At 44.5% G+C, this 25,970-nt stretch overlaps 1 protein-coding gene across 2 annotated transcripts in view; it reads left to right on the top strand.

Annotated features, from left to right (window-relative positions):
* LOC119172929 (nephrin) overlaps positions 1-25,970 on the top strand; it is a 383,863-nt gene that overhangs the window by 331,413 nt on the left and 26,480 nt on the right. For both annotated transcript variants that reach the window (XM_075893815.1, XM_075893814.1), the window contains exons 7-10: positions 954-1,109; positions 2,645-2,737; positions 9,935-10,120; positions 11,514-11,627. In XM_075893815.1, the coding sequence (XP_075749930.1) occupies positions 954-1,109; positions 2,645-2,737; positions 9,935-10,120; positions 11,514-11,627 (549 nt within the window). The remainder of the gene's footprint in view (positions 1-953; positions 1,110-2,644; positions 2,738-9,934; positions 10,121-11,513; positions 11,628-25,970) is intronic.

The raw sequence follows: 25,970 nt of genomic DNA, 5'->3' as shown, positions 1-25,970 counted from the left end.
AAATCCACTTCCTGAAAACCCCTGCTTACAGACTTTTTCATCGCGAGCATTCCATCTTCCCCTTGCTGACATTGTTGTGGTCTGTTTAATAAAACAGTGTACAATATGCTCCCCTTGTGTTCCACAACCTTCCCAAGAGAGCATAAAAAGGTGTTGACGTGTGCTTTTTGAAAGGATTGATACTTGTGAAACGTCATAGCTTTCAAAAAAGCTAGAATACTCTTTTTATCTTTAGACGGTAGTTATACTAGCATCTCCTGCGTTGTAGCAAGATACACAATCATCACACTTCAGCATTCATCATCGTTCTACTTTCTTCGATTATATCGTTTAATTATTTACTCGTTTGTTTATTTATTATTTCAAGCTGTCTTTCAAAAGTTTCTGACTTGTCTTTCAAACAATGTAGTTCCAAAACTCAAAAGCATTTTTTCTGCGCTCATGAATATTAGCCGCGTGTCCACAATGCTCATGAAATATTCCATTACCGTAGGATGCTTAATGCTGTGTTCGCTTCCGCGACAGCACGCGACAACCGACAACAACGTGTCTTGTGTGTTCGCACAACAGAGAGTGCTTCCGTGACACAGGATCAAAAACTAGGCGCAGGAAAACAGAATAGTGTAAAACTGAAGTAACATGAATATACAGCTCCGTCATACGTGATTTTCATTTCTGTGTCCTTGCGCCTTTTGAATATAGGTTTTCCCACAAGGTGAATAGAAAAACAAGCCCACTCTCACAAAGGATTATGAATTATGCCATTTCGTACCGCGACATCCGGTCAATATGCTGATGTACACGTTGTGGGTAACAACAATTGTGAGTAACATTGTGAGTAACAACTTTGCGAGTAACAACACTCTTTCTCTGACCTGTCTCGCGCTCAACTACGAGTGTTAGTTGTTCAATTTCAGCTCCACACCAAAAAGTCACCATTCCTGTCCCTCCAGGTGGGCCGTGGTGCTCGCGGCCACTACCACTGCGTGGCGGCCAACAGCCTTGGCCAGTCGCGCAGCGATCCGCTCTTCCTGCGCGTCCAGTTCGCCCCCGTGTGCCACGAGTCCCAGAAACTGATCTACGGGGCAGCCAGGCATGAACCGCTGCAGGTAAGCAGTAGACACCACTCATTAACAGGTCGCAGGCTTCTTTTGAGGGGACGCTAAAGAGCGAAAGAATTTCTCGCGTATCAGTAAAGTACAGTTACACATTCAAAAAAAAATACTAATCTTACTGCAAGATTACCTTTAGCAGACAAAAAAAGTGCAAAAAAATGTGTGCCGATTCTATGTTGAGATTCCCAGCACCTATCAGTTTGACCTAAGAAGTTTTCAAGGCGTCGACTGGTTCCTACGTGGGTTCCAATTGATAAACGTCAAGTACATTGTAATGTCTGGGTGCCAAAGATTTAGCATGAGAAGTTTCCGAATGTTTTGTCGGACCATGCAATGCCGCAGAAATCCCAAAAGGACATTGTGAAATTAGTGTTTTTACGTGACAGATTTTGGCGTGAAATTTGAAAATGAAATGTCAGCCTTCTCCACTAACAATGAACTTAAGATACTGAAGTTTAACGTATTACAGTTTCCAGTGTGGGGTTTGTCAATTTATTTCAGGTCACTGTTTCTCTTTAATGTCCCTTTAACAAACCTTTGAAAGTGCTATAAAATATTACGTTGGAGAGCAAGCCCTGATCAATTTCACGTAAGATATTGCTATTGTTACTATCACTTCTACCATTACCAATAATATTGCTACTGCTGTCACTGCTACTGCCTCTACCACTGGTACTACTGCTGATACTGCTCTTACTACTACCGTGGAATGGCTGATTGATTCACTGAAAGAGATGTTCAAAGATACCTGAGTTGGTCCCACACACCCATGTCTCATAGTCGGAAAGTTCAAGGTCTAGAAGCTTTAAAAATATTCTAAGTTGTGCAAAGGCGATTATTGATGTACAAGTCCCTTCACTATAGTTATGCTTTTCGTACCAGCATAATATATTACGAGGCTAATTTGCACAGGTCTATGAAAATATATTATCGATGTAGCGCAGCCGCTGGTGAACAAGTCTGGCTCACCTGAGTCTTTTTAAAAAAGCTGGTATTTGTGAACTGCGTAATTAGGGTTCTCTTCATTGTGTATTTCGAAGTTGGAAGGAGTAAAAGAAAATAGACTTAAAGATAGGATGATAGCCAGTTCTCAGACTGTGCGGCCACCCTGTCTACCTGGAAAAAATATGTGACCTCGTAAAAGGAATTCTAGAAGGCACGTATGCTTGATGTGACTTTTTCTCCAGCAAAGCACGGTAAGTGCATACGCAAACTGTAACTTTTAAGAAAAATGGTTGTAGCTCAGTGACAGTATGTCGATGCTATTTGTCTCATTTGATGGCACCACTTCCACTAAAGAATATCCGTGGCAGATCACCCGTGTTGTGAAAATGTTGTAATCCAGGTCACTCGTGAAAAAAGCAAAAGATAACACAAGGTGCTTAAAAGACTGCTTCCGTACTTCATTGGCCAAGCGAAAACTGTTCTGAATAAGAAAGTGCTTTCGATTCCCCAATTGTTAAATGGTCTGATTCAGTGGCATTTCCATTTAAATTGTTCGTGTTTGTTGACATTCTGCTGCTGCACAGGTGACATGCGACGTGGACGCCGATCCTCCAGAAGTTACCTTCCACTGGCACCTGAATCACTCCATGGAAACTGCTATACCGCACAGCATGCAGGTAACTACTTTTTGCTTGGCAACTACTATTCTTTTCAGTTAGAGTTACATCGGTGTATTATAAATGCTTGAGATCAATACATTCGAATAGAAAAAAGAGGGTTGGCAGCTCAGGTTCTATTATAGCGCACGAGGAAACCTATGCTGCTTTAGTCAATTATGTCTCGGAGTTTTGCTTCATGTATATTCGAGCCCCGCCGTGGTGGTCCAGTGGCTAAGGTACTCGGCTGCTGACCCACAGGTCGCGGGTTTGAATCCCGGCTGCGGCGGCTGCAATTCCGATGGAGGCGGAAATGTTGTAGGCCCGTGTGCTCAGATTTGGGTGCACGTTAAAGAACCCCAAGTGGTCGAAATTTCCGGAGCCCTCCACTACGGCGTCTCTCATAATCATATGGTGGTTTTGGGACGTTAAACCCCACATATCATTGAATTCATGTATGTTCGATATGTTTATTTTGACAAGCATTCGCGTTTAACGCGGTGGCGAAAACATTCTCCCGCGGCTATGGGGCGCGAATTCAAGTGCAGGTAGGCTAGAAAATTTTTATATTATTCTTTTAATTTATAACTGAAAGTTTTCTGACGGCATGCTCTAAAACATTTTCCCAACGAGTCACACAAAGCTTCACTATAGAGCTCTGAACTATTTTGTCGTTAATTTTCAGAGAACATCCTGTGAGTCGTTCTGTGAAGAAGCGGCCTACGAGAAGCGAGGTGAACGATTTAAAGTCGGGGCTGTAAGTTCAAAAAAAAAAAAATTGGGAACCCTTAAGCTTCGACTTTAACAGTTGAACTTGATAGCAATATCCGGCTGCGAGGGCGGGCTTCAACCGCTAAGTGCATACTTATGAACACGCTTGTTTCACCCCCCCCCCCCCCCCACGCACACACACACACACGCACGCACGCACGCACTCAGGCACGCATGCACACAAACGCGCGTGCGCGCAAGCATGACGTATTTAGAGTAATGTTACAGGTTTTCGATCTATTTAACAGCACTTTTATAACTCTTTCATTAAAATACTGTAAAGTGATACAGTCACATAGTCCTGTTATATGAACTGCGTGGAGGTGTGATACTTGTATTCGTAAACTGTCACACTCTATCCTCCGTCTTGCGTTAGTTATCTGGTAATTGTTCAGCTTGTTCTTCTGGAGACCTCTTCCGGCCAACTGCAACAAGCATCGCCTTATGACCGGTGAAATCGCAACCGCAGTATTTTTATTCTTTAATGGTGTCGTGAGAATGAAAAGCTAAATCTATGAGAGTGTTGTGGTTTGTTGAAGTGGCGTTTCCTTGAATGAGCATAAGGAGTCTCACAGTGTCTCACAGATAGCAGCACATTAACCAGCGTTTGCTGTTAGCTTGATGAACACCTATGGAAAGGCATGATATGTTTTACGCTTGATGGACGTGTACATTTTTAGAGCTGTTTGAAAGTTCCTGTGTGTTTTTAGCGACGATGGTTACACTATCCCGGCCTTTTTTGACATAGTTTGATGGCCTCCCGAATGCACCTACAAATCGCCGAATGGGTTCGTTTTCGTTGTGACACCTGTCGAGCAAGATGCGTAAAGGGGACTCCTTCCACTACATGGGATTTATGTAGTGTTTTTTTTTCTCGAAGCAGCTGTAACATCGTGGCTTTGTGGTAGGACGCCCGCTTGCCACGCGAACGGTCCGGGATCAAACCGCAAGGGGACCAAAATTTTTATTCTTTATTTTATTTGCTTCTTTCTCGATTTTTTCACTAACAACCAACACTGCCGACGTCAACGGCTGAATTTCCGCGACATGAGCTTTCTAACGCTGTCGCGTTAAAACACATAGCCAATCGCCTCACGACAATAAACGGAAACCGTATGTGAACAGCGACACAAACCTTTTTCAGTTATTTCGGGCTCTAAATAAAGACGGCGACAGAGTGAGTCTTGTCTTAAACAAACTTATTTTGAGCCATGAGAGCTGCGTCTGGAACACCAATCACGGTCAAGCTAATCTGTCTTTTTAACCATATATAAATGTACTTTTAGGGGCGAAGCTTTTTATGCCGTGGGTCGTGTGTCCACGATGTATGTAGTAGTAGTTGTAGTAGTAGTAGTAGACTTAGTAGTAGATAGCTACCTCTTGTTTAGTCCTCGGAATCTCCGCTGGATGGCGGTGCTTCTATACGATGAATGTATGGTGACAAAATGCGAGATGGTGGTACTTGGAGTGTTCACTAGATGGACTGATGGACGGACGCACACACGGACGGACACGCAGAGGGACATACTGACAAGCAAACAGACGAACGCAAGGATGGATGGACACACGAACGGACGCATAGATGAACGAACGGATGAACGGACGGACGCACGAACGGAAGCATGGATGGACAGACGGATTAATGTACGCATGGACGGTCGCACAGACGGTCACAAGGACGGAAAGAAGCAAGAACGAATAGACTAACGGAAACGTGGACGGACTGACATTACTTCGCCCTACTCATCATCATTCAGTCCGTGGATATGCTGGGATTGTTTTCCCTTTTCCTTTAGCTATAAGCTCGTTTTAGCTGCTTGCCAACAGTAGCACGTTGCAGCACCGATAAAAGATGCCGCTATTTTAGGGTCGAAGCTCCTTATAGCGGCACACGTTCGTCCCTCGTAGCCATTGTAGTGCGTAACGAGTATAACATTTTGACCTCCAAGGTGGTGCCATTGAGAGATTTCTTCTATGCGTTGTTGAACAATAAAAAATAGTGCTCAATGTACATGCCAATGCCTGCTAATGGGAAATGAGAGAGAGGAGCTTTCGGCTTTTAGTTAACGCGCACGCTGCGATCCCCATTAGCAGCCATTGACATGTACATTGAGCACTATCTGACAATAAAGGGTTGCTACGTTATACTCGCTGGGTGTAACCTCCTTAGTTTTAGAAAGGTTTAGCGAGCGTAGAGCCGCAGTGCCATGAATACAATGAACTAGTATATACCATAAACTCGAGGTGGTTAAAGGTGGGAAGCAGATACGAAGCGCAAGCCGTAAGAAAGTAAAAGCCGAATTCTCCTGTCTCTCATTCCTCATTAGCAGCCATTGGCATGTACATTGACCACTATCTGACAGGAAAAGGTTGCTACGTTATACTCGCTGGGTGTAACCTCCTTAGTTTTAGAAAGGTTTAGCGAGCGTAGAGCCGCAGTGCCATGAATACAATGAACTAGTATATACCATAAACTCGAGGTGGTTAAAGGTGGGAAGCAGATACGAAGCGCAAGCCGTAAGAAAGTAAAAGCCGAATTCTCCTGTCTCTCATTCCTCATTAGCAGCCATTGGCATGTACATTGAGCACTATCTGACAGGAAAAGGTTGCTACGTTATACTCGCTGGGCGTAACCTCCTTGGTTTTAGAAAGGTTTAGCGAGCGTTGGGGCGCAGTGCCATGAATACAGTGAACTATTATATACCATGAACTCGAGGTGGTTAAAGGTAGGAGGTAGACCCGAAGCGCAAGCCGTAAGAAAGTGTGCGTGTGCCACCTCTCGTTTAGTCCTTGGAATGTCCGTTGGATGGCGGTGCTTCTCTATGGGGAATACATGATGAAAAGATGCGAGATGCTGGTACTTGGAGTGTTAAATAGATGGACGAACGGACACACAGACAGACGCATGGATGGACGCATGAACGGACGCAGGGGCGGATGCATGGACGAACGCAGGGACGGACGCAAGAACAGACGCACGCATGGACGGGCGGATGGACGCATCGACGGTCACACATACGGACGCATGGACGGACGGAAGCAAGAATGAATGGACGGACGAATGCTTCGCCCCACTCTCCATCATTCAGTCCGGGAATTGCTGCCATTTTTTTACAGAGAATACTGGCAGGACTACCGCTAATGACACTGTACTGCCATCACATCTCGACAACACTAAATCTTGCCTGCCGAGATCTGGCTCAACAACACGAGTCTCGACATCGTTGTAACATCAATGCTGATTTAACCAGGCTGCGGTGGTCAAAATTTTCGGAGCCCTCCAATACGGCGTCTCTTATAATCATATGGTAGTTTTGGGACGTTAAAACTCACATATCAATCAATCAATTAACCAGTCATCATTTGTGTCTGCGGTCTTTAAGAAACTATCATCTTAAAAAACGGCTATATGGCACATAAACTGGGTAAATCGCATTACTCACCACTGCTCTACTGAAAATGAAGAAACCAGCCGTTAGCTCAACACTGTAGGTTACGAAAAGGGCAACTGCGACTGAAACGGGACCCCGAGGTGATGGAAAGCTTACGCCGACGGCTCATAGAGCTATGAGAGGTGGTAATGCTTGGTTTCAACGAAAGTTCCTGTTTATTTGCTTGGCCCATTTCTGTCATGTCTGTGATAGTGTGTGGTTTGACACGAATCTCTCTGCACTGAGAATCAACACAGAAATAACATTTAGCCAAAGCCTAATAAATGCCTAACAGAAACGTAAGAAGAATTCTTATCACCTACGTAAAGCCTAAAAAAACCTAGAAGCAGTCACATTAGTCTTTAGAATCATCCAGTTTCGTTTTTCAAAATTTGCGCAGCTCAATACGAACTTTGCCATTTTTTAGAGTACATCGTTCTTATTTACAAGCAGTCCGTAGTATCAATGCACTAAAGATTTTAGAGTTCAACCTGACACTCGGTGTGGTCGGGGTACAGTTGCAAGCCCATGTCATGGTCGGTCGTTCTCCGTGGTAAAGTATTGAGTGTCCTTGGTCTAAGGTTGTTCATCGAACATGATTTGCATTTTGTGTATTCTGTTCGTAGCTTTTCTCTTCTTCCCGGATTCATTGCAGGCTGCCGGTTTTCTGTAAAGTACGATGCTTTTAATTACCAAATGCCCCATCTTTTCTAAGTTACTAAATCACAGTCAGAACAACAAAAGTGGGTTATCGCGCTTGTATTGTATATGCTAATAAGAAAACTTGCATCAGTATCGCTGCATGGTTATGATAAGTGCTGCGACATGCGGTACTGAAACTGCATAAAGAGGTTTTCCTTTCTTGTACAGTACTGTATCGCTTAAGATCATAGCTCGTTAGACATCCTTTTATTATGTATTTGAATGGATGACGCGCACAAATAAAAAAAAGGAGTGTGAAGCCATAGAATAATGACAGAATATCCACGGCCCGGGTGAATGATGGAGAGCGGAGTGAAGCTGGGTCCACACACCGATACCACACCGCTTCGGCCTCCCGTTCTCGTACGCCGGGATCTTGTCGGAGCGGCCGCGAAGCTTGACAGCACGCTTCTGCCTCGTGCGCTCGCACATCGGGGTTCCGTCCTCGAGCACCAGCCGCCGCCGCCTTTCGCGCACGCTACTCTGCAGCTTTGTCTATCCGCCGACCTTTGGACGTACGCGCGCACCAAAACGACTTTTATTTTTTTAAACCGCACCTCCTAGCGTACGGCGCCGCCGACGAACACGCGATCACCATCGTCTTCGTGTGACGTCATTCCTATTTTCTCGCGCGCTCGCACATCGGGGTTCATTCTTCGAGCGCGAGTGGCCACCGCCTTGCGCGCATCGTACTTTCTATCGGCAAACCGTGAATCATTCGCTGGCCGCGTCCGTCCGTTCGTCTTTGGTCTGTCTGTTTGACGCACAGACAGACGTACGCATGGACGGATGCACGAATGAACGGGCGCACGGATGGACGGATGGACGCATGGATGATCGAATGGACGGATGGACGCATGGATGATCGAATGGACGGATGGACGCATAGAAGAAAGCAGGAACGGATGGATGGACGGGCGGGTGGGCGGATGGATGCACAGATGCACGCACGGATTGACGCACGAGAGAACTGACGGATGGACGCGTGGACGGATGCATGGATGGACAGATGGACGGATTGACAGACGCACGGATGGACGGAAGTAAGAACGAACGGACGGCCGGAAGCAAGGACGAAATGACGGACGCTTCGCCCCACTCATCATCATTCCCTTTATGGATATGCCGTGATATTTATTATTTATGATACTACAAATAACGTCCTCTAGTATGGTACCACTTGCATTTTTCAGCATATATGCATTTTGTCGTTTTACAAGTACCACCCTCAACGGTCGGTTCAAGAACTAATGAGAGGTGGCTACATAGGATTACGACTGAATGCCCAGTCCATGCCTTAAGGAGCTCGGCTTCTAAAATAATTTACGGGGCCTTCATTCCTTCAGAGCGCGGGTACCTGCTGTCGGCAGCGTTTTGTGGATTTAAAATAAAATTACTCGAGTGGCGAACCTTGTGTGACACGACCACGTGCGGAAAACATCGTCTTGTATGAAATTCTTTTGCAACAGTGTGCTAGAATGCTGCAGTTCGGAACGACATAAAGGTAGATGTTCGATGGGAAAAAATCTGAAAAGTGAAGTTAAATATGAGTGTTAAGTACGCCTATACAGAAAGAAGTGGTGTGATTTCTGTCATGTCTGAAATTCGGGGTACGCGATCAATCCACTTGCAGAAGTGCTCACGATGTGTGTCAGCAAAACGGCAAATAAAAGTTTAATACCACGGTGTGCGAATAACACTGGTGCACCATTGTAGGGGTAAATTGCGTCTTGAGAGTCCTTCATTGAATATATAATACAGGCAGACGCTTGTATTAGCGGGAAATGCCCCCCTCCCCCATTTAAACCTAGGGCTCAACATGGATGAGCAGTTGGGAGATGGCCTCTGCGTTGACGCTCCTGAAAACAGCGTCTTCGCGATGAAGGGATAAAAGAACTTTATTTGTAGTCTTAAAAAACGTGACTAGCGCGCATGGGGCGATGATCATTCAGTTTTGAATTTTCAAGCCTAACCACAATAGATGAGTATATGTTGCAGGAGTGTCAAGCGCCATCTTGAATGTGAACTCGTGCTTTCCTTATGACTTGCGTGTTGTTATTCGATGCACAGAGTCCACTCTACTGCTTCTGGCGTGAAAATGCGCTTCGCGCAGTAGTGATCCCTGATGGCTGACTCTGTGCCGTGCTTTAAACAATAAAAGAAAGAAACAGGGTCTGTTTTATCTCGTCAACCTTCCCCTTCCTTTCTCGGACACATCCCGCATCTGCCCTTGTTGCCAACTGCTGCCTATGTTGTAGGGCCGATGTGCTCGCCAGGCTGCTGATGCAAAACCACTTTTATAACTTTGTCACAGGGTGCCACGCGTTCGGTGGCCACCTTCATCGCTCGCTCAGAGGCTGACTACGGGGCTCTGAGCTGCGAGGCACGCAACTCCGTGGGGCCGCAGAGAAGACCCTGCCTCTTCAGCGTTGTTCCGGCGGGACCACCCGAGCCTCCAGGTCTATGCGCACTCGCAAACCAGACCGAAGAGGCCTTTCAGGTCGGTGCTCTCATTGACATCGTTGGGTTGTGCCAGTACGACAGTATAAATTTGGAAGCAAATTTGAAAAATTAAGAGCGAGTACGGATAGTATATTTATCAAATTGTTTCGCCTACGAATAGTACGACTGTTAGTTTTCGCAAACAACGTTTTACATAAATTTTTCAGATAAAAAAGATACAAGAATATTTACACCACGCTCTTCATTGAGAGTAGTACATATGCAGTTACTTAGGATCATCTGAAATGGTTGGTATTTGCATATGATTTTAAAGTACGAGTGACGCTCTTCGTGTGTGCATGACTCCTGTTTACAACGAGAACTATCACTCACTAGACAAACTAGCACTTATGTGGCAATCCATATCCTATGAGTTTGATATTCAAAGCATGGTTTCTCTCTAGCGTGGAGCAATGACAACATGTCAACGCGATGTTGATTGCAGCTTCATTGTATGATAACCCAGACTAATTATGAGTTTCCCTACTTTAGATGTTCCTCCATAATTTTGCTAATTATTAACATTTGTTTAAGTAGGTTTTATTTGTCACTGGTCGGGCATCCTGCTGCAACGTGCTCGGTCTAATGCACAATGCCATGCCCTAACCACCACGCTTGATTTCTAGCACAATATTTGCAAAATCGCAATAGCAGGATGCGAAAAAATTGTGTAATGTGACCGCTGAAACTAATTTGTCCATTCGTACATTGGCGTAAATAATTTTAGGACCTGGGCGCCTTGTGTTTTTGTTCAAGAGTTATAGTTTTTGCAGTGTTTGGATATTTAGAATAGTAAAGTGCCTTGTGTATTGCATTGGATACCGCATTGGCCAAATCAAACATTCGAACTTCCCAATAATCATATCACCCAAATCTATAGATATGCATTGACCCAAAAGGTTGATATAATGCAGGCAGTTCATCATCACCATTTATTAACCCTTTAAGGCCTATACAAGGCATTACATAAGGGAAGACAATATCAGGGACCTGTATTGACACAAATGCAGTGTTTGAATAGTAAATAAAAAATCAAAGTAATTATACAGCAAATAAACAAAAGAAGGGGTGAAGCAATGAACGCGATAGCAATTAGTTTTAAGGTCACGCACAGATTTGAAAGCAGATCAAAACATGCCCGTGAAATGGTTGTAGTAGTTTTATAGAGCGTGGTTTAACGAAGCTACCAAGACAAACAACGCATTGCACCTCTACATCCCACATATCGTTTTTTATTCTTGTAGTTCTTCCTCCACGCAGCTGCCACTGCGTCAACGGACAAACAGCCCGCCACTCATAGCGATGAAGCGCCAATCCCGTGCCAGCCAAGAACCCCTGGCTATGTGATATTCATTTGATGCTCTCTTCTTTTCTGTTCCCTGTTTGTCCAGGTCCGCTGTATTGAAGGCCATCATGGAGGCCTTCCTCAACATTTCGTCCTCGAGATCCACGATAGTGGGGGTCGATTTCGCGGAAACGTGACCTCACCCATGCCATATTTCGAGGCGAGTCTCAAGCATTGTTATACCACTCACTTCAAATACCATGCACGCATCGTTGCTTTTAAGTATAAGGGCCCAGCAAGTAAAACAGACGTCATCATGGAGGGCTACGTATGGGCATTCGATATATGACTCCTTCACTGCCTTGCAACTCTTTGTGTCTGTGAGTTTAATAGAAGGACAAAGAAAAGCGCGAAAATATGGCGCCAACTAAAACGACTCCTTCCATCTCGTGATGTTTGTTCAGTGGTCGAAATGTGTCGTGAACGTGCCGAGTTGTCCTCGGCGTTTCTCTAGTATTTTGACTTCGCTGTCAGCTAAAGTCAACAATACGTTTGGGGGGACAGCTTTTTCGCGCTTGCTTTTACGCTCTATTGCAGATGTCTGAAACACGCAACTCGTGAGCCGCGTGTTTGAAACTCCTGCCTGCGGCGCGCAGATGTTTCATCAGCGGTCTCGTCCGGAGATGACTGTATTTGGCAAATGTTTTTTTTTTAATATTTCGAATACGTTTCCTCACGAGTTCAGAGGCATGACTAGTATGATTGCGAAAATTGTTCTCATGGAGCACCCATGCTCTCACCATGTGTAGAGATATAAGCGTGACACAAAAAAAAAACTATATTTGGGAATGGGCGACCATTTATTAAAATTTCATGGTTTCAACCACATCACTAGCTACAGCTTTGATCAGCCTTTGGGTTTATTTTGTGCTCGATATTTGCGCGTCCCGAACATTTTTATACGTGTCTCACACATGTATCATTCATGATACTTTCGGTGTGAAGCCTAAAACAGCATATAGCTACCGATCTCCTCGATAGTTAAGGCAGCTTCGTGCTTGAGGTTGGAGAATCTGTTGCTGGGCCTGTTGGTACATACTTGAAGAAACGAAGAACGTCCTAGTGGTGCCAAGCCTGAAAGAAGTGTAGTGCTCTTAGGTGTTGTTTCTCTTTGGTTTTCTGTCTTTTTTCCCTCTCTTTATTTCTATTGTGTTTTCCAGCTTTTTTCTGTGCGGTTTTCTCTGTATTTCTATTTTGCGTCGTATTTTCTCCTTTTTCTATCTTTCCATTTACCTCGTGCTTCCTCCCGGTTTTCCTACGTAGTTTGTGTTGTGGTGTTTTCATAGTCATAGTGTAAATGTCCGCCCTTGATATCATTATCAAGACGGTCGAAGAACAAGAGCTCTCTTTGGCGTGAGCACGTGCTATTCATGCTACAGCTGGCTATGTGTTCCATGTGGTCTTGCCTGGGTTAAGCCAAGGGACAACGACAGCATGCAGCAGTATAACCTGGTAAAGAGCAAAAAAAAAAAAAGGGACTTGCAGAACTAAGATAATTCACTGCCAAGAGAAAAGCTGTTTTTGTGGCATTCCTGCAGGTACCTACACTACCTTGAAACACTCTTGTCTTCCAGTTTTTTCGGAAAGTAACTTGAACTACGGTCAACATTACCCTGCTTAATTACGGTCAACTTACCCTGTCAACACTTTACCCTACGTCAAAAATAGCACAATGCAACAATAAAAAGGCACGGACTACTCTTCAATGTACCACACACAGACATGCAGTAACGCTGAAGTCCGTAACTGCTCTCAAAATTGTGTGAAAAAATTTTGAAGACAGAATAAAGAACAAAAAGGGCAAATGATGGGAAGCGAAAGCGTTCCGGCATTTGCATGGGAAGACGGTTGACTGGCAGTTGAGAAAAAAAAAAGTGTCCTCGCGTCACCGAAGGGAATCGTGAGGAAAAGCGAATGCATATCTTGCGTCGAGAGCACACGAAGTATTATTTTTAATGGAGAAAATTATTGACGAGACGAGAATTGGTACCGTAACCATTCGTTTGCACATGCATGAGTCAACGAACGGTTGAGAGTGGGGTGCACGCTTCACTCCGTTTATATAAACGTACGAGCGAGCGGACGAGAGAGCGGGGCATAGGGAGGAGAGAGTTAACGGCGAGAGAAGGAATGGTGAAGCACTGCACCTGTCATTGTACCCGACAACCATAATGTCAGCGTCTTATGAACACAAACGCTACACTAACACTCGCAGCACAAACACTACACACGATTTTCAAACGCACTGCATTGAGGCAGTGGCAAGTCACGTTTAAGTCAAGGAGGCGGGGCTCTGGTTGTTAGGGGCGAGGATAATCGCGCGTACCCACAGCTGTTGCTGATAACTCCTGACACCGAAGCGTGACATGGTGAGGGCTCCGGTTGCTCTCTCGCAGCTGTGCTTTGGGAGAGTGTGGTGGATGGATCCCGCCTGACTCCTGACAGAACCCGATCAAGAAATGCATTCGTATTTAAAAGAACTAGGAGACTCATCATCAAGTAAACGGAATGCACTGTAAGTGATATGGTGACAAAGAGCGTTAAGAGAATTGTCTTAGAGGTGAAAAAGAATTATTGCATAAAAGCATAAAAGTAGTGGAACCGCGTGTTTACAGGAGATTTTCAGGGCTCTAGATCGGGAAGAGTTGGGGATAAGAGTTAATCGAAAGTATCTTAATAGCTTGCAATTCGCTGATGACATTGCCTCCATGAGTAATTCTGATGATGAATTACAGCTGATGATTAGTAAACTGGACACGAAAACAGAAGAATAGGTCTGAACTTGAATATGCACAAACCTAAAGTATTGTGCAACAGTCTCGGCAGGAAACACCGCTTTGCGATAGGTGGAAAGACGCTGGAGTTTGTAGAGGAATACGTCTACTTAGGACGGGTAGTAACCGCGGAGCCAAACCATGAGAGTGAAAGAACTAGAAAATAAAGATAGGGTGAATCACCTTCGGCAAGTATTCTGAAATCATGAACGGTAATCTGGCGCTAACCATCAGGAGGAAAGTATATAACAGATCCATCTTGCTGGTACTTACCTACGGAGCAGAAACCTGGAGGCTTACGAAGAGGGTTATGCTTAAAATTAGGATGACGCAGCAAACGATGGGAAGGAAAATAATAAGTGTAACGTTAAGAGGCAAGAATACAGCAGAGTAGCTCAGAGGGAAGAAACGGGGTCAAGTATAGCATATTTGAAATCATGAAGAAGAAATGGACGTGGCTCGAGCACGTAGCGCATAGGCAGGATAACCACTGGTCATTAAGTCTAACTGACTAGATCACCAGAGAAGGCCAAAGCACGAAGGGGAGACTGAAAGTTAGGTGGCCGACAAGAATAAAAAAATCGCAGCATATCCACAGAGTGAATCATGATAAGTGGCGCGAAGCATCCGTCCGTCCATCTGCCTGTATGTCCGTCCGTCCGTGCATGAGTCTATGCGTTCGATCACATTCGAGAATGCAGACGGCGTGCGGGTAACACCGGCGATACGCGAGCTAAGGAAGCCGAGCGCAAACGCCTTCAACGTGCCTGCCGCTCAGCTCGGTTCATGGCCCACCAACGATCTGCCACGCACGGCGACTATTCAGGTGACTGAGAGAGGCACTCGTTCGCGCACTCAGGCAAAGCACGTGCAGCAGCGAATCGGAGAGTAGCGGCACTTCGTAGAGTAGCAGCAGAGAAACGCCATCTAGCAAATGAGATGAGAAATGGTCATTCATTTCTTTCGCATTCTTTTCTTTGTCGTCTCTTTTATTCTCGGTTATGCGCGACTAGTGACAAGGTTAGGCTATAAGGAGCTTCGCCCCTAAAACTTCGTATAACGTGGCAGCAGAAAGCACAGGACCAAGTTGATTAGATGATTATGAAAGAGGCATTTGCCCTCCTGCGGGCATGGTCTAGCTGATGATAATGCCGACAATGATGGAGGGAAGAGAACCGACTCGGAGATGTATTAAAAGGTCAATGGCAAAATAAGTAAGGATAGGCTTACGATATTTAAAGTGAATGCACTTTGCTGCTTGATCTGAGGTCGGGTTGCCTTTGTGCGCATAATGATAAAGTGAGGGTCAGTGAAGATAGAATTGCAAATGCGAGGGCAAGGTCGGATTGGTAGACAGACAGACAGACGAACGGGCAGACGGACGGACGGACAGACGGACGGACAGACGGACGGACAGACGGACAGACGGACAGACAGACGGACAGACGGACGGACGGATGGACGGGCGGACGGATGGACGGACAGACGGACAGACGGGCGGACAGACGGACGAACGGACGGGCGGACGGGCGGACGGGCGGACGGACGGACAGACTGACGGACAGACTGACAGACTGACGGACAGACTGACGGACTGACGGACAGACTGACGGACTGACGGACAGACTGACGGACTGACGGACAGACGGACAGACAGACTGACAGACTGACAGACGGACAGACGGACAGACAGACAGACAAACAGCCGGACAGACAGACAGACAGACAGACAGACGGACGGATGGACGGACGGACAGAGGGATGGACCGATGGACAGATAGAGGATTCGCGGTTTATGAATAAAACCCGTAGAAGCTTCACGCTTCACTCATCTTCATTCACTCCGTGGATATTTTGCAATCTTTTAGGTCATGTTTCATAGAATAGTGATGATGATGATTTTAGTGTGTAGGGCATATTATTCTATAATTTAATCACCGCAAAGAAGGATGTCACTTTAACATAGTCTGTGTTAAATTTAGGTAAAAGGAAGTTGTTATCAAGGGCTAACCGAGTGCTATTTGTGTTTGTGAGTGATATAGGATCAATTATTTCACACAGAAGCTGTTGGTAAGCTGTTTAAATATTATTATGAATTATTGAATACCAAGCAAGCCAGACACAGTAAGAATGAAGTTACCTTGAAGCAGCGGGATAGCATTAGAATAAATAGAACTTTTCGTAATAGTGCGAATGGTCTGAGTCCGGATGTGCCGAATTGATGAAAGATGAGTATTATATGTTTTATCCAAAGAAGTATTACTATAGAGGCTGTGACTATATATGAAGAAAAAGTATAAAGACAACAAGACGTCAAGTGAAAAAAAAAATGAATCAGCTTCTTTGAGTGATCTTATACCGAATGCGTTTTTTTCTTAATAACAAAAACAATGTGGTAAGTGTATTGCAAGTAAGGGTCTAAATTTACGCCTAGAAAACACAGAGTCAGAATAGTGGTAGTTTGGGCAAGTTCGTATGTCATGACGATAGTTACAGTGCGAGAACACAACAAGGACAAAGAGACAAGAAGCACACGAGCGTTCGTGTCCTTGTCTTTGTGTCGTCGTTGTGTTCTCGTGCCATAATTGTCGGCACAGTCAGAGGAAGGAATGAAATGGCGGTCAATGGACAATTGTGGTACGAATAAAAGCACTTTTACAGCGAAAGCTGTTATGAGATCGGAACACAGGTCATGCGTGGTGCCATAGTCGTTCGCACTCTAAAAAAAGAGCGAGTAAAAAGGGTGTCTTTTTGTCCCACAACAATAATCGTCATCTATATTGCGTTCCATCCTTGCGCTATCGCCACACGCCCAGTACATTCCGGTTACGATAGACATGCCCATTATCAGGGTTACATTGCATTCTCGATAGGAAAGTGGTCAGCGCCGAGTTTTCAAGAAAGGAAGCGCATGCAAGCCTGATGACGATTATTGTTGTGGGACAAAAAGACACCCTTTTTACTCGATATTTTTTTAAAGTGCGCCGCCACCGGTGTCCGTAACCATTATCGAAGGAAGAAAAAGCTCAGTAAATAAAAAAAATTATTGAAAGAGTTGGATTTCAACCTGGGTCCACTGCATGACAGCCCTGTATTCTACCACTAAGCTACGCTAGTGCTTGGAACGCGCTACCAAACTGGCCTAAGGCAGGCTTGATGTCGGGAAAGATATTGCGGTAAATAAGTAATTAGGTGCTTTAGAACATCAAAGCAACAGCGAGGCACTCAATGCAAAATGCGTAATGAGCGGGTCGTCCAATGATTCAAACCATTATAAAATTGTTCTTCATCACCTATTACCAGAGGCGCATACCCACTTCAGGCATAGTTATTCCATCATTCTCAGCCACTGCATAAAGTATTGCACGAAATTCCCAACAATTGTGCAGCGAATGCCACGCTTCTCCAAATAATGATGAAGGATAGCATAGTGAACGCTGGCATACTACACAAAACTTGTGAATATTTATGGTGTAGTGGGTAGCCAGCAATGTGCTCTAAAACGCTGTGAAAGGGCGCTTTTCTAGGTTTCGCAGTGTTTGTGCTGAACGTTCGGCGCATGCTTTGCTTTTTCGATAATTTTTAAAACCATGAGTTTAGTTTTAAGAGGGGGAGAAATTAAGTTGTTTAATAGACACAATTTAACAAGATTGGTCAAGTCGTTGTTTATTTTAGTGATCAAAGTTGTTATTGATTTTTCCGACATGAAAATAATCGTATGATCAGCATAAATAATAACTTTAGAATCAGTAAGCCAGTTAGGTGAATCGTTAGTGTAAATACAAAATGCCCCGCAGGGGCGCCTGCGCAAGTAGGCGTTTGGTGTGTAGCGACACCACGAACCCGAGCTAACGGGGGAGTTTCGGCTCCCTCCCACGCCTAGCCGTGCGTGGCTTTGCCGTGTCCGGGGAAAAGGGGATCCTGGGGGTTGAGCAGACGCTGGGTGATTGGACCGTTAAGGCCCCCCGGAAGAGGCAACACACCCCTTTGGCCCCGGCTTCACGTAGACGGCACCCCTGGGCTGACCCACCCAGAGGAAATCGGCAGTCGCCTTTTCCTATCTCTCTCTCCCTACATCTTCGTCTTTATCTCTTACTATTTATGTGTCCTGTCTTCTAGTCTCTTCCGTTTACTTCCGATATTCATGGCGGCAAGGGTTAACCTTGTGTAGGTATCCCACCTTGGATAATTACATTGGGTTATAGTGACAGCGTACGGCTGGCGTCGGGAGGGCTTGTTTCAACAAGTCCAACCGCGTCCCCTTGTTGGGCTCCGTGGTGGGTGGTCGCCGCTGTTACCGAACACATTCATACTTGTATGGCTTTACAAGCATCCGCCGACCTTGATCGGTCTCGCAAAAGAGGCCGCACCGAAGCAAGTTATCACGTCTCGAAAGAAACCAAATTTACTTTCGCGAAGTACCACATTATCCACAGTGACAGCACACCTCTAAGAAAATTATCCCCATTTTTGGTGGCCAAGTGCCTAAAAGAAAAAATAGGACCCACATACAAAGCATCCAAAATGTCAAGCGGTGACCTCCTTTTGGAGCTAACCGAAAAAGACCAAGTGCCTAAGCTATCCCAACTAACCAGCATTGGAGAAACAGCTGTCACCGTTTCGGTCCATCGCTCTCTAAATACCAGCAGGGGAGTAATCTCTGAGGAAGACTTCTTAGGCCTTAGTGACGAAGAGCTCCTCGAAGGATTCCAAGACCAAAATGTCATAAAAGTCCAAAGAATAGTAATCCGTCGCAATAATCAGGAAGTGCCCACCAAACACGTAATACTAACCTTTGGAACATGTGAAATGCCCACCTCTCTTAAGGCTGGGTACTTGAAAATAAATGTCAGACCTTACATTCCCAACCCCAGACGCTGCTTCAAATGTCAGAGATTCGGACACGCCTCGCACTCTTGCAGAGGCAAACATGCGCAAAATGCAGTGCAAACGACCACAAATCAGAAAATTGCTCATCCTCACCCCACTGTGTTAACTGTGACGGGAAACACCCAGCGTATTCCCGGTCATGCCCATGTTGGAAAAAAGAAAAAGAAGTGATCGCTCTGACCGTCAAAGAAAAAATATCATTCAGCGAAGCGCGAACACGGCTATCATACCTTTTCCACAGAAGTTACGCCGATGTGACGCAGTCGGGGGCAGCGTCACAAAGGCCTCAGGAGTCGACCGCTACCACACCCAATGGTTGTATGGTGACTCAAACCGCCCCCGTAAAAGAAGCAGCGCCAGCTGCTCCATGCACATCAAAGGGCCCGCAGACTCCGGTCTCCCTGGGCCCTAAACTCAATAGAGCGCCAAGGCGTGAGATCCGTTTCTCAGCGCCTCACTCTCGATCTTCCAGCGCCTCAGACAAGGCAATGGAGATCGACCACAAAACTCCGGTGTCGTCGACACCGAAGGAAAAGCGCTCTCTCGAGCGTACCAAACAGGACAAGGACAAAGTCCCAGTAACCACAATAAGTAAGCGATAACCGTAATGGTTATCGTATTTCTTTCTATTTCTATTTCTTAATATTGTCACCTATCATCTTTTATACCGATCAATCCCCACAAGTATATTTACTTAACTTTATTCTGCCATGGCTTTTATTGTACATTGGAACTGTAGAGGCTTAATTCATAACTTAGGTGACATAAAGGACATCATTAACAAATTCTCACCAGTAGCCTTTTGCCTCCAAGAGACAAATCTTGGTGCAAAACACAGCCACTTCCTAAAAGGCTTCAAAGTTGCCCGAAAGGACCGCGAACATTGCAACCGTCTTTCAGGAGGTGTAGCCATAGTGGTGCAGGGCAGCACTCCTACGCGAGATGTCCAAATAAACACATCTTTCGAGGCCGTAGCCGTCACCATCCTATCATACAAAACCATCACCATCTGCTCACTGTATATCCCACCTCACACCCTTTTCACCACCAAAAACCTAGAAAATCTAGTGGAACAGTTGCCAAAACCATTTATCTTAGTTGGGGATTTCAATGCTCATTCAACCCTTTGGGGTAGCGACAAAACTGACGCAAGAGGGCAAGCCGTGGAAGATTTCATTTTAACAAATGACATCTGCCTTCTTAATTCCGGTGCTTTTACCTACTTTTCACCAACCTCGCGCACTTTCAGTTGCTTTGATCTCGCCATGTGTTCATCGTGTATTTTTAATGATTTTAAATGGGACGTTGTCAACACATCTTATGGCAGTGATCATCAACGCGGCATCATAAAACTCATAGCATCTTACCCAACTCTAACAAGCAGGCCACGCCGGTGAAAACTACAGCTCGCGAACTGGCCAGTTTTCACAGAAAACGCTAAACTCGATGAAGTTTTCTCATCGGAGCTTTCTGTTGAGAAACTAAACGAAGAGTTCGTCAAAGTTTTAATCTTAGCAGCAGAAAAAGCAATACCGCAATCATCCGGCATCGTACCCAAGAAATTCAACCCTTGGTGGACAAACGAGTGTACTGATGCCAAAAAACTACAAAATAAGGCCTGGGGAATTCTACGAAGATATCCCACCTACGCCAACCTCATCAACTTCAAACAGGCAAAAGCCAGAGCCCGATTTATTCGAAGACAGGCAGAAAAGGATTCATGGCAAAAATACATATCATCAATTAACAGTTCAGTCACATCTAAACACATTTGGGACCAGGTGAGGAAGTTCAAGGGAGAGTACTCCTCCTACACAATACCACTGCTTACAAGTCCAGACACACAATCAACACTAGAAGACCAGGCCAACCTATTAGGAGAACACTTTTATAAGGTATCATGCTCAGCAAATTACACCAATACATTCCTGAAATATAAAGAAAATGCAGAAAGACAAAGATTGCCTACTAGCAGTACCTCAAATGAAAGTTATAACCTTCCACTTACGCTGCACGAATTGAACAGGGTACTCTCTGCCGGTAAAAAAACGGCAACAGGGTCTGACCAGATACACTACGCAATGTTGGCACACCTATACCAAGCATCCGCGCGGACACTTCTCCAATTCTTCAACAAAATATGGGACTCTGGCATAATGCCTGAAGATTGAAAAAAAGCCATAGTTATACCATTCCTAAAACCTGGTAAACCCCCAACAACCCCAAGTAGCTACAGGCCCATTGCATTAACAAGTTGCCTTGCAAAAACTTACGAAAGCATCATTAATATTAGACTTACCTTCACTCTGGAATCGGAGCACCTAATAGACGCAAACCAGTGCGGATACAAAAAGGGCTGTTCCACCACTGATCACATTGTTAGGCTGGAACAAGAAATACGACAAGCATTTCTACACAAACAGTTCTGTCTCTCGGTCTTCTTCGACCTAGAGAAAGCATATGACACAACTTGGAGATACGGAATTCTCAGAGATCTAGCTAACTTAGGGATTCGCGGAAGAATGCTGAACTGCTTACACGATTTTTTATCGAATAGAACTTTTCAAGTACGTTTGGGTACGGTACTGTCACGAACATTTGTCCAAGAAAATGGTGTACCACAGGGCTGCGTTTTGAGCACCACCCCGTTTATAGTAAAGATGAACTCCATCAACAGGGCTATACCCCGTACAGTCATGCACTCCATCTATGTTGATGATCTACAAATTGCATGCCGAGCCTCCAGCCTATCATTCTGCGAAAGGCAACTCCAAATTACAATAAATCGACTTACGAAATGGGCCGACCAAAATGGTTTCCGCTTTCCAGCCCAAAAAACCACAGCTGTTCTCTTTACACAAAAGAGAGGACTGTTGCCTGAACCCGCGCTCAACCTATACAACATCAGCATGCCGGTAAAACAAGAACACAAATTTCTAGGAATCACATTCGACCGAAAACTAAACTTCCTGCCACACATAAATGCACTGAAAACTAAGGCAAACAGAGCACTCAATGTGCTCAAAGTACTCTCCCATAAACACTGGGGTTCCGATCGATTCTGCCTTATACGTATTTACCGATCCCTTGTACGCAGCATTTTAGACTACGGATGCATAGTCTACGGCTCGGCGCGAAACTCGTACATCCGCCGTCTTGACCCTGTACACAACCTCGGTCTCCGTCTGTCAAGTGGTGCTTACAGAACATCACCTGTGCAAAGTCTATACGTAGAATGCAATGAGCCCCCTCTATGTGATTGAAGAGCATTACGAACCTTGTCATATGTTTTAAGAATAAGGTCGTCACCTGAACACATCTGCCATGAAATTGCCGCAAAATGTGACTCGCGCTCACACTATCTCAACAAACCGAACCTAATCAAACCACTTGTCCTACGTTTCGAGGACTACTGCCGCTTTTATACCATCCCTGTTGAATCACTAGATGCCGCTATTAAACCACCAAGACTGCCGCCATGGTTTGACCTGTCACAGCTATGCGAATTTTCACTTAGCCGTTTCAACAAAAAAAGCACCCCACCAGAACACATAATCCAAGAATTTTATACACTTCAGCACGAATATAGGGATTACGAAGAATTTTACACAGATGGCTCAAAAACGGAGGACCACGTCGGTATTGGGATTGTGACGACGAAAAGCGCAATTTCTGTGAAAGTACCTCGTAGTTTTTCCATTTTTTCAGCTGAAGCTTATGCCTTGAGTGAAGCAGTTCGGAAAATCATCGCTGAAAAATACAAGAAAGCAATCATATACACCGACTCACTAAGCACACTAAAAGCACTACATATAAAATCCGAATGTGAGCCTATAGTAGGCGACATTCTAAACATGGTATACTTAAACAGCCCGGCAACCTGCATCCGTTTCTGCTGGGTCCCAAGTCATGTTGGGATACCTGGAAACGAAAAAGCAGATAAGTATGCTTCCCAGGCAGCCCATAAAACAGTAACAAAAGTAAAAATTTCCCTTAAAGATATCCAGAGAACAATTCTCCTGGCCCTACTAGCAAAATGGCAGAAGCAATGGGACACCTGTTCGAACAATAAGCTCCACCTAGTGAAACCGACACTCGGGGAATGGGAGACCTGCCGTCACCAGCAACGGTTTATTGCAGTTGTATTATGCCGACTTCGCATTGGACACACACACTTGACACACAACTTCTTACTCGCAAAGGAAGAACAACCAACGTGTGAAAAATGCCAAGAAGCGTTAACACTTATGCACATCCTAATCACATGTCCTACCATTGAAACACAGAGACAAAAACATTTCAGCAAGCTATACAAACAACACGTACCTTTACACCCTGCTTTGTTCCTAGGAGATGACCCTCTAGTACCTCTGCCTGACTTGCTAAACTTTCTGAAAGAAAGTAACCTGTTAAATAAGCTTTAAAGTCTCATCTTTTTAGCGTCCATTCCTGAAAGTCTTGTGTCTGGCGCAGCATAGCCTTAGCTGCTTTTGCGCCATAAAAAACCAAATTAACCTAAATACAAAATGATAAAAGCAAATGAAGAGAACCCTGTGGTACGCATTGAGTATTTATTTTAACGCCCGAATGAACAACCCCCATGTGGACTGGTGTTCGCGATCAAAAGGTAATTTTTTATGAAGGTTAGGATGGACCAGTGATACCCAAGGACTTTAATTTTGTAAAGAAGATGAGATCAATAAAGGTGTCGAATGCTTTCGTGAATTCAAGAAACACAGACCCGGCGAAATTACCGTTATCGTTATCTATGAAAGACATTAGAAAGTGGTTAGTAAAAGTACTGCTAAATTCGTAGTGCTAAATGCACGGAAACCGAATTGACTAAACTTTAGAACGTTAAATTCGTTGAGGTACTTTATAACGTCTTTTAAAAATAATTTTTCAAACACTACTGAGCGATAAGCCAAATAAAAATCAGTGGAAATAGTTACAAACATCTGTCGTATCACCCTTTCTTGTGCGCTGAGAATAACTTAGCCTTTTTTAAGGAACTAAGAAATATGCAACATTTGAAATTGACATTAACTATATTTGCTGATAATTCTGAAATATCTGATGCAGCAAGCTTTTGATGAAACGCTCTTATATTGTCTATCCCAGCGCTACAATTTCTTAGGTATACACTAGCAAAATAAACCTTATCAGCTGTAACATGAAACAGAAAAAATTAATGGGTGCAACGGCGAAGAGAACACGATGAAACTTTGGGCCTGTCATTGTTTGTTTATGAACAGGCGTGGCCGTCTGGTAGAACATTCGCTTGCCACTCGAAGGACCCAAGCTTGGCGCCCACTCGTTAATTTCGTAGAAGTATTCACTAAATGACTCGACTACGTCGCAAGACTCAAAAATCAATGCAAGAACAGCAAATACATATTTGCTGTTCATACCAAATTTTGATACTAACGTGGAGTCAGATTAAAAAGTAATGGAAAAACTTCTACTTGCTTTTATTGCCGTTGTCACATGACACCTTCTGGTTAGTAAAGGCACGTAAGAGCTGATGCCTAATCATACGCAGCCATGGGTCGCATGAGCATTAACCATACTGCCGAAGAAAAACTGTTTGGTGCTGTGGTTGTCTCCGGGAGCCAACTGGCACATAATGAGAAAGTGAAGGGTTCCAGCAAGTTTTAGACGAGAGCACAAGAATAAAGAAACACACAAGACAAAGCTAGTTTCAAGGTATTGCCCTCCAATATTGTCTTGTGCATTTCTTTGTTCTTCTGCTCGCGTCTTAAAGGTGCCGAAATTCTTCACTTTCACTCGAAGAAAAAGGCGCAGAACGAGAAGCTAGGCTTGCCGCGGTGGGGAAATGGCAACGGAATCATCGATTGGATCCGCCAAGCTCAAACCAAGCTCAAACAAGAGTTCAACACTGCTACAACCAAGTGCTCTCGAAAATCCAAGCAAAAGTTCTGCCTATTAGAAACAGCAATAAATGAGCACGAGACCGACCAGGTTCTCTGTGTATGAAGAATTACGCGGCTTAGTGCAAGTTTTGAGCCCTTTTTTTTTGTAAGCACACGTTTTATTGTATCTTGACTGCCTCTCTGGTATGCCAAAGTTCGGACCAATGAACATTTATAGCATGTAACACCTAATGTAACTTCTAAAGTAGATAAAAGGCGTAGAGACCAGGACTAGCGCTGAATTCAATAAGAATTTTTATTTAAAAAGACACATACAGGCAGATAAACTTGCTCCAGGGTGTGTGGAATTTAATTTAATCGGAAAACCTTTCTTGAAGTTTTTCAAAACACTGGTACCCGCAAGCACTTTTGCTGTGTTTTCTGAGCTCGTCTTAGCTGAAGCGCAGGGGAATAATCCCGGGCTGCGTACCAAGCCAGCTTTCTACAAGGAAAGTTTTTCTCAGTTAGAAGCCGCAATTTTGAGCGGTATTAGTACGAACCAGGCCAAATGTCTGCTAGAGCGGACGTTTCTTTTTTTTTTTTTTGCTTTGCGGGAAATGGTTTGACCCGCTGGTCACAGAGTTGTAATCATTTAAATTCTCGGTTGGAATGCCTGTCGATACACACTGCAAATACACATCTGGCAGAGTTCAGCTCACTTTGGTAGAAATTGTGGAGGTCGAAAACCTTGGTAGAAACATAGTAAAAATAGGACTAATCGTAGCTGCCTCTTGAGAGGCTGCTATTAATCTTGTTGGACCTTTACTTCCTTGTCGGCTGCTTTTAAATAACAGACGCGAAGAGAGTGTCAATTTTTTGGGGGGTAATTTAAGTAGGTAGTTTTGAGCTTCACGTTTCCGAAGAACACGCTGGGAACCAATGAGACTGTCTTTAACTACTGTCAAT

Source organism: Rhipicephalus microplus, chromosome 4, assembly GCF_043290135.1.
Source record: "Rhipicephalus microplus isolate Deutch F79 chromosome 4, USDA_Rmic, whole genome shotgun sequence".
Lineage (NCBI taxonomy): Eukaryota > Metazoa > Arthropoda > Arachnida > Ixodida > Ixodidae > Rhipicephalus > Rhipicephalus microplus.
The sequence above is the reverse complement of the archived record's forward strand: the minus strand, read 5'-3'. Positions and strand labels throughout refer to the sequence as shown.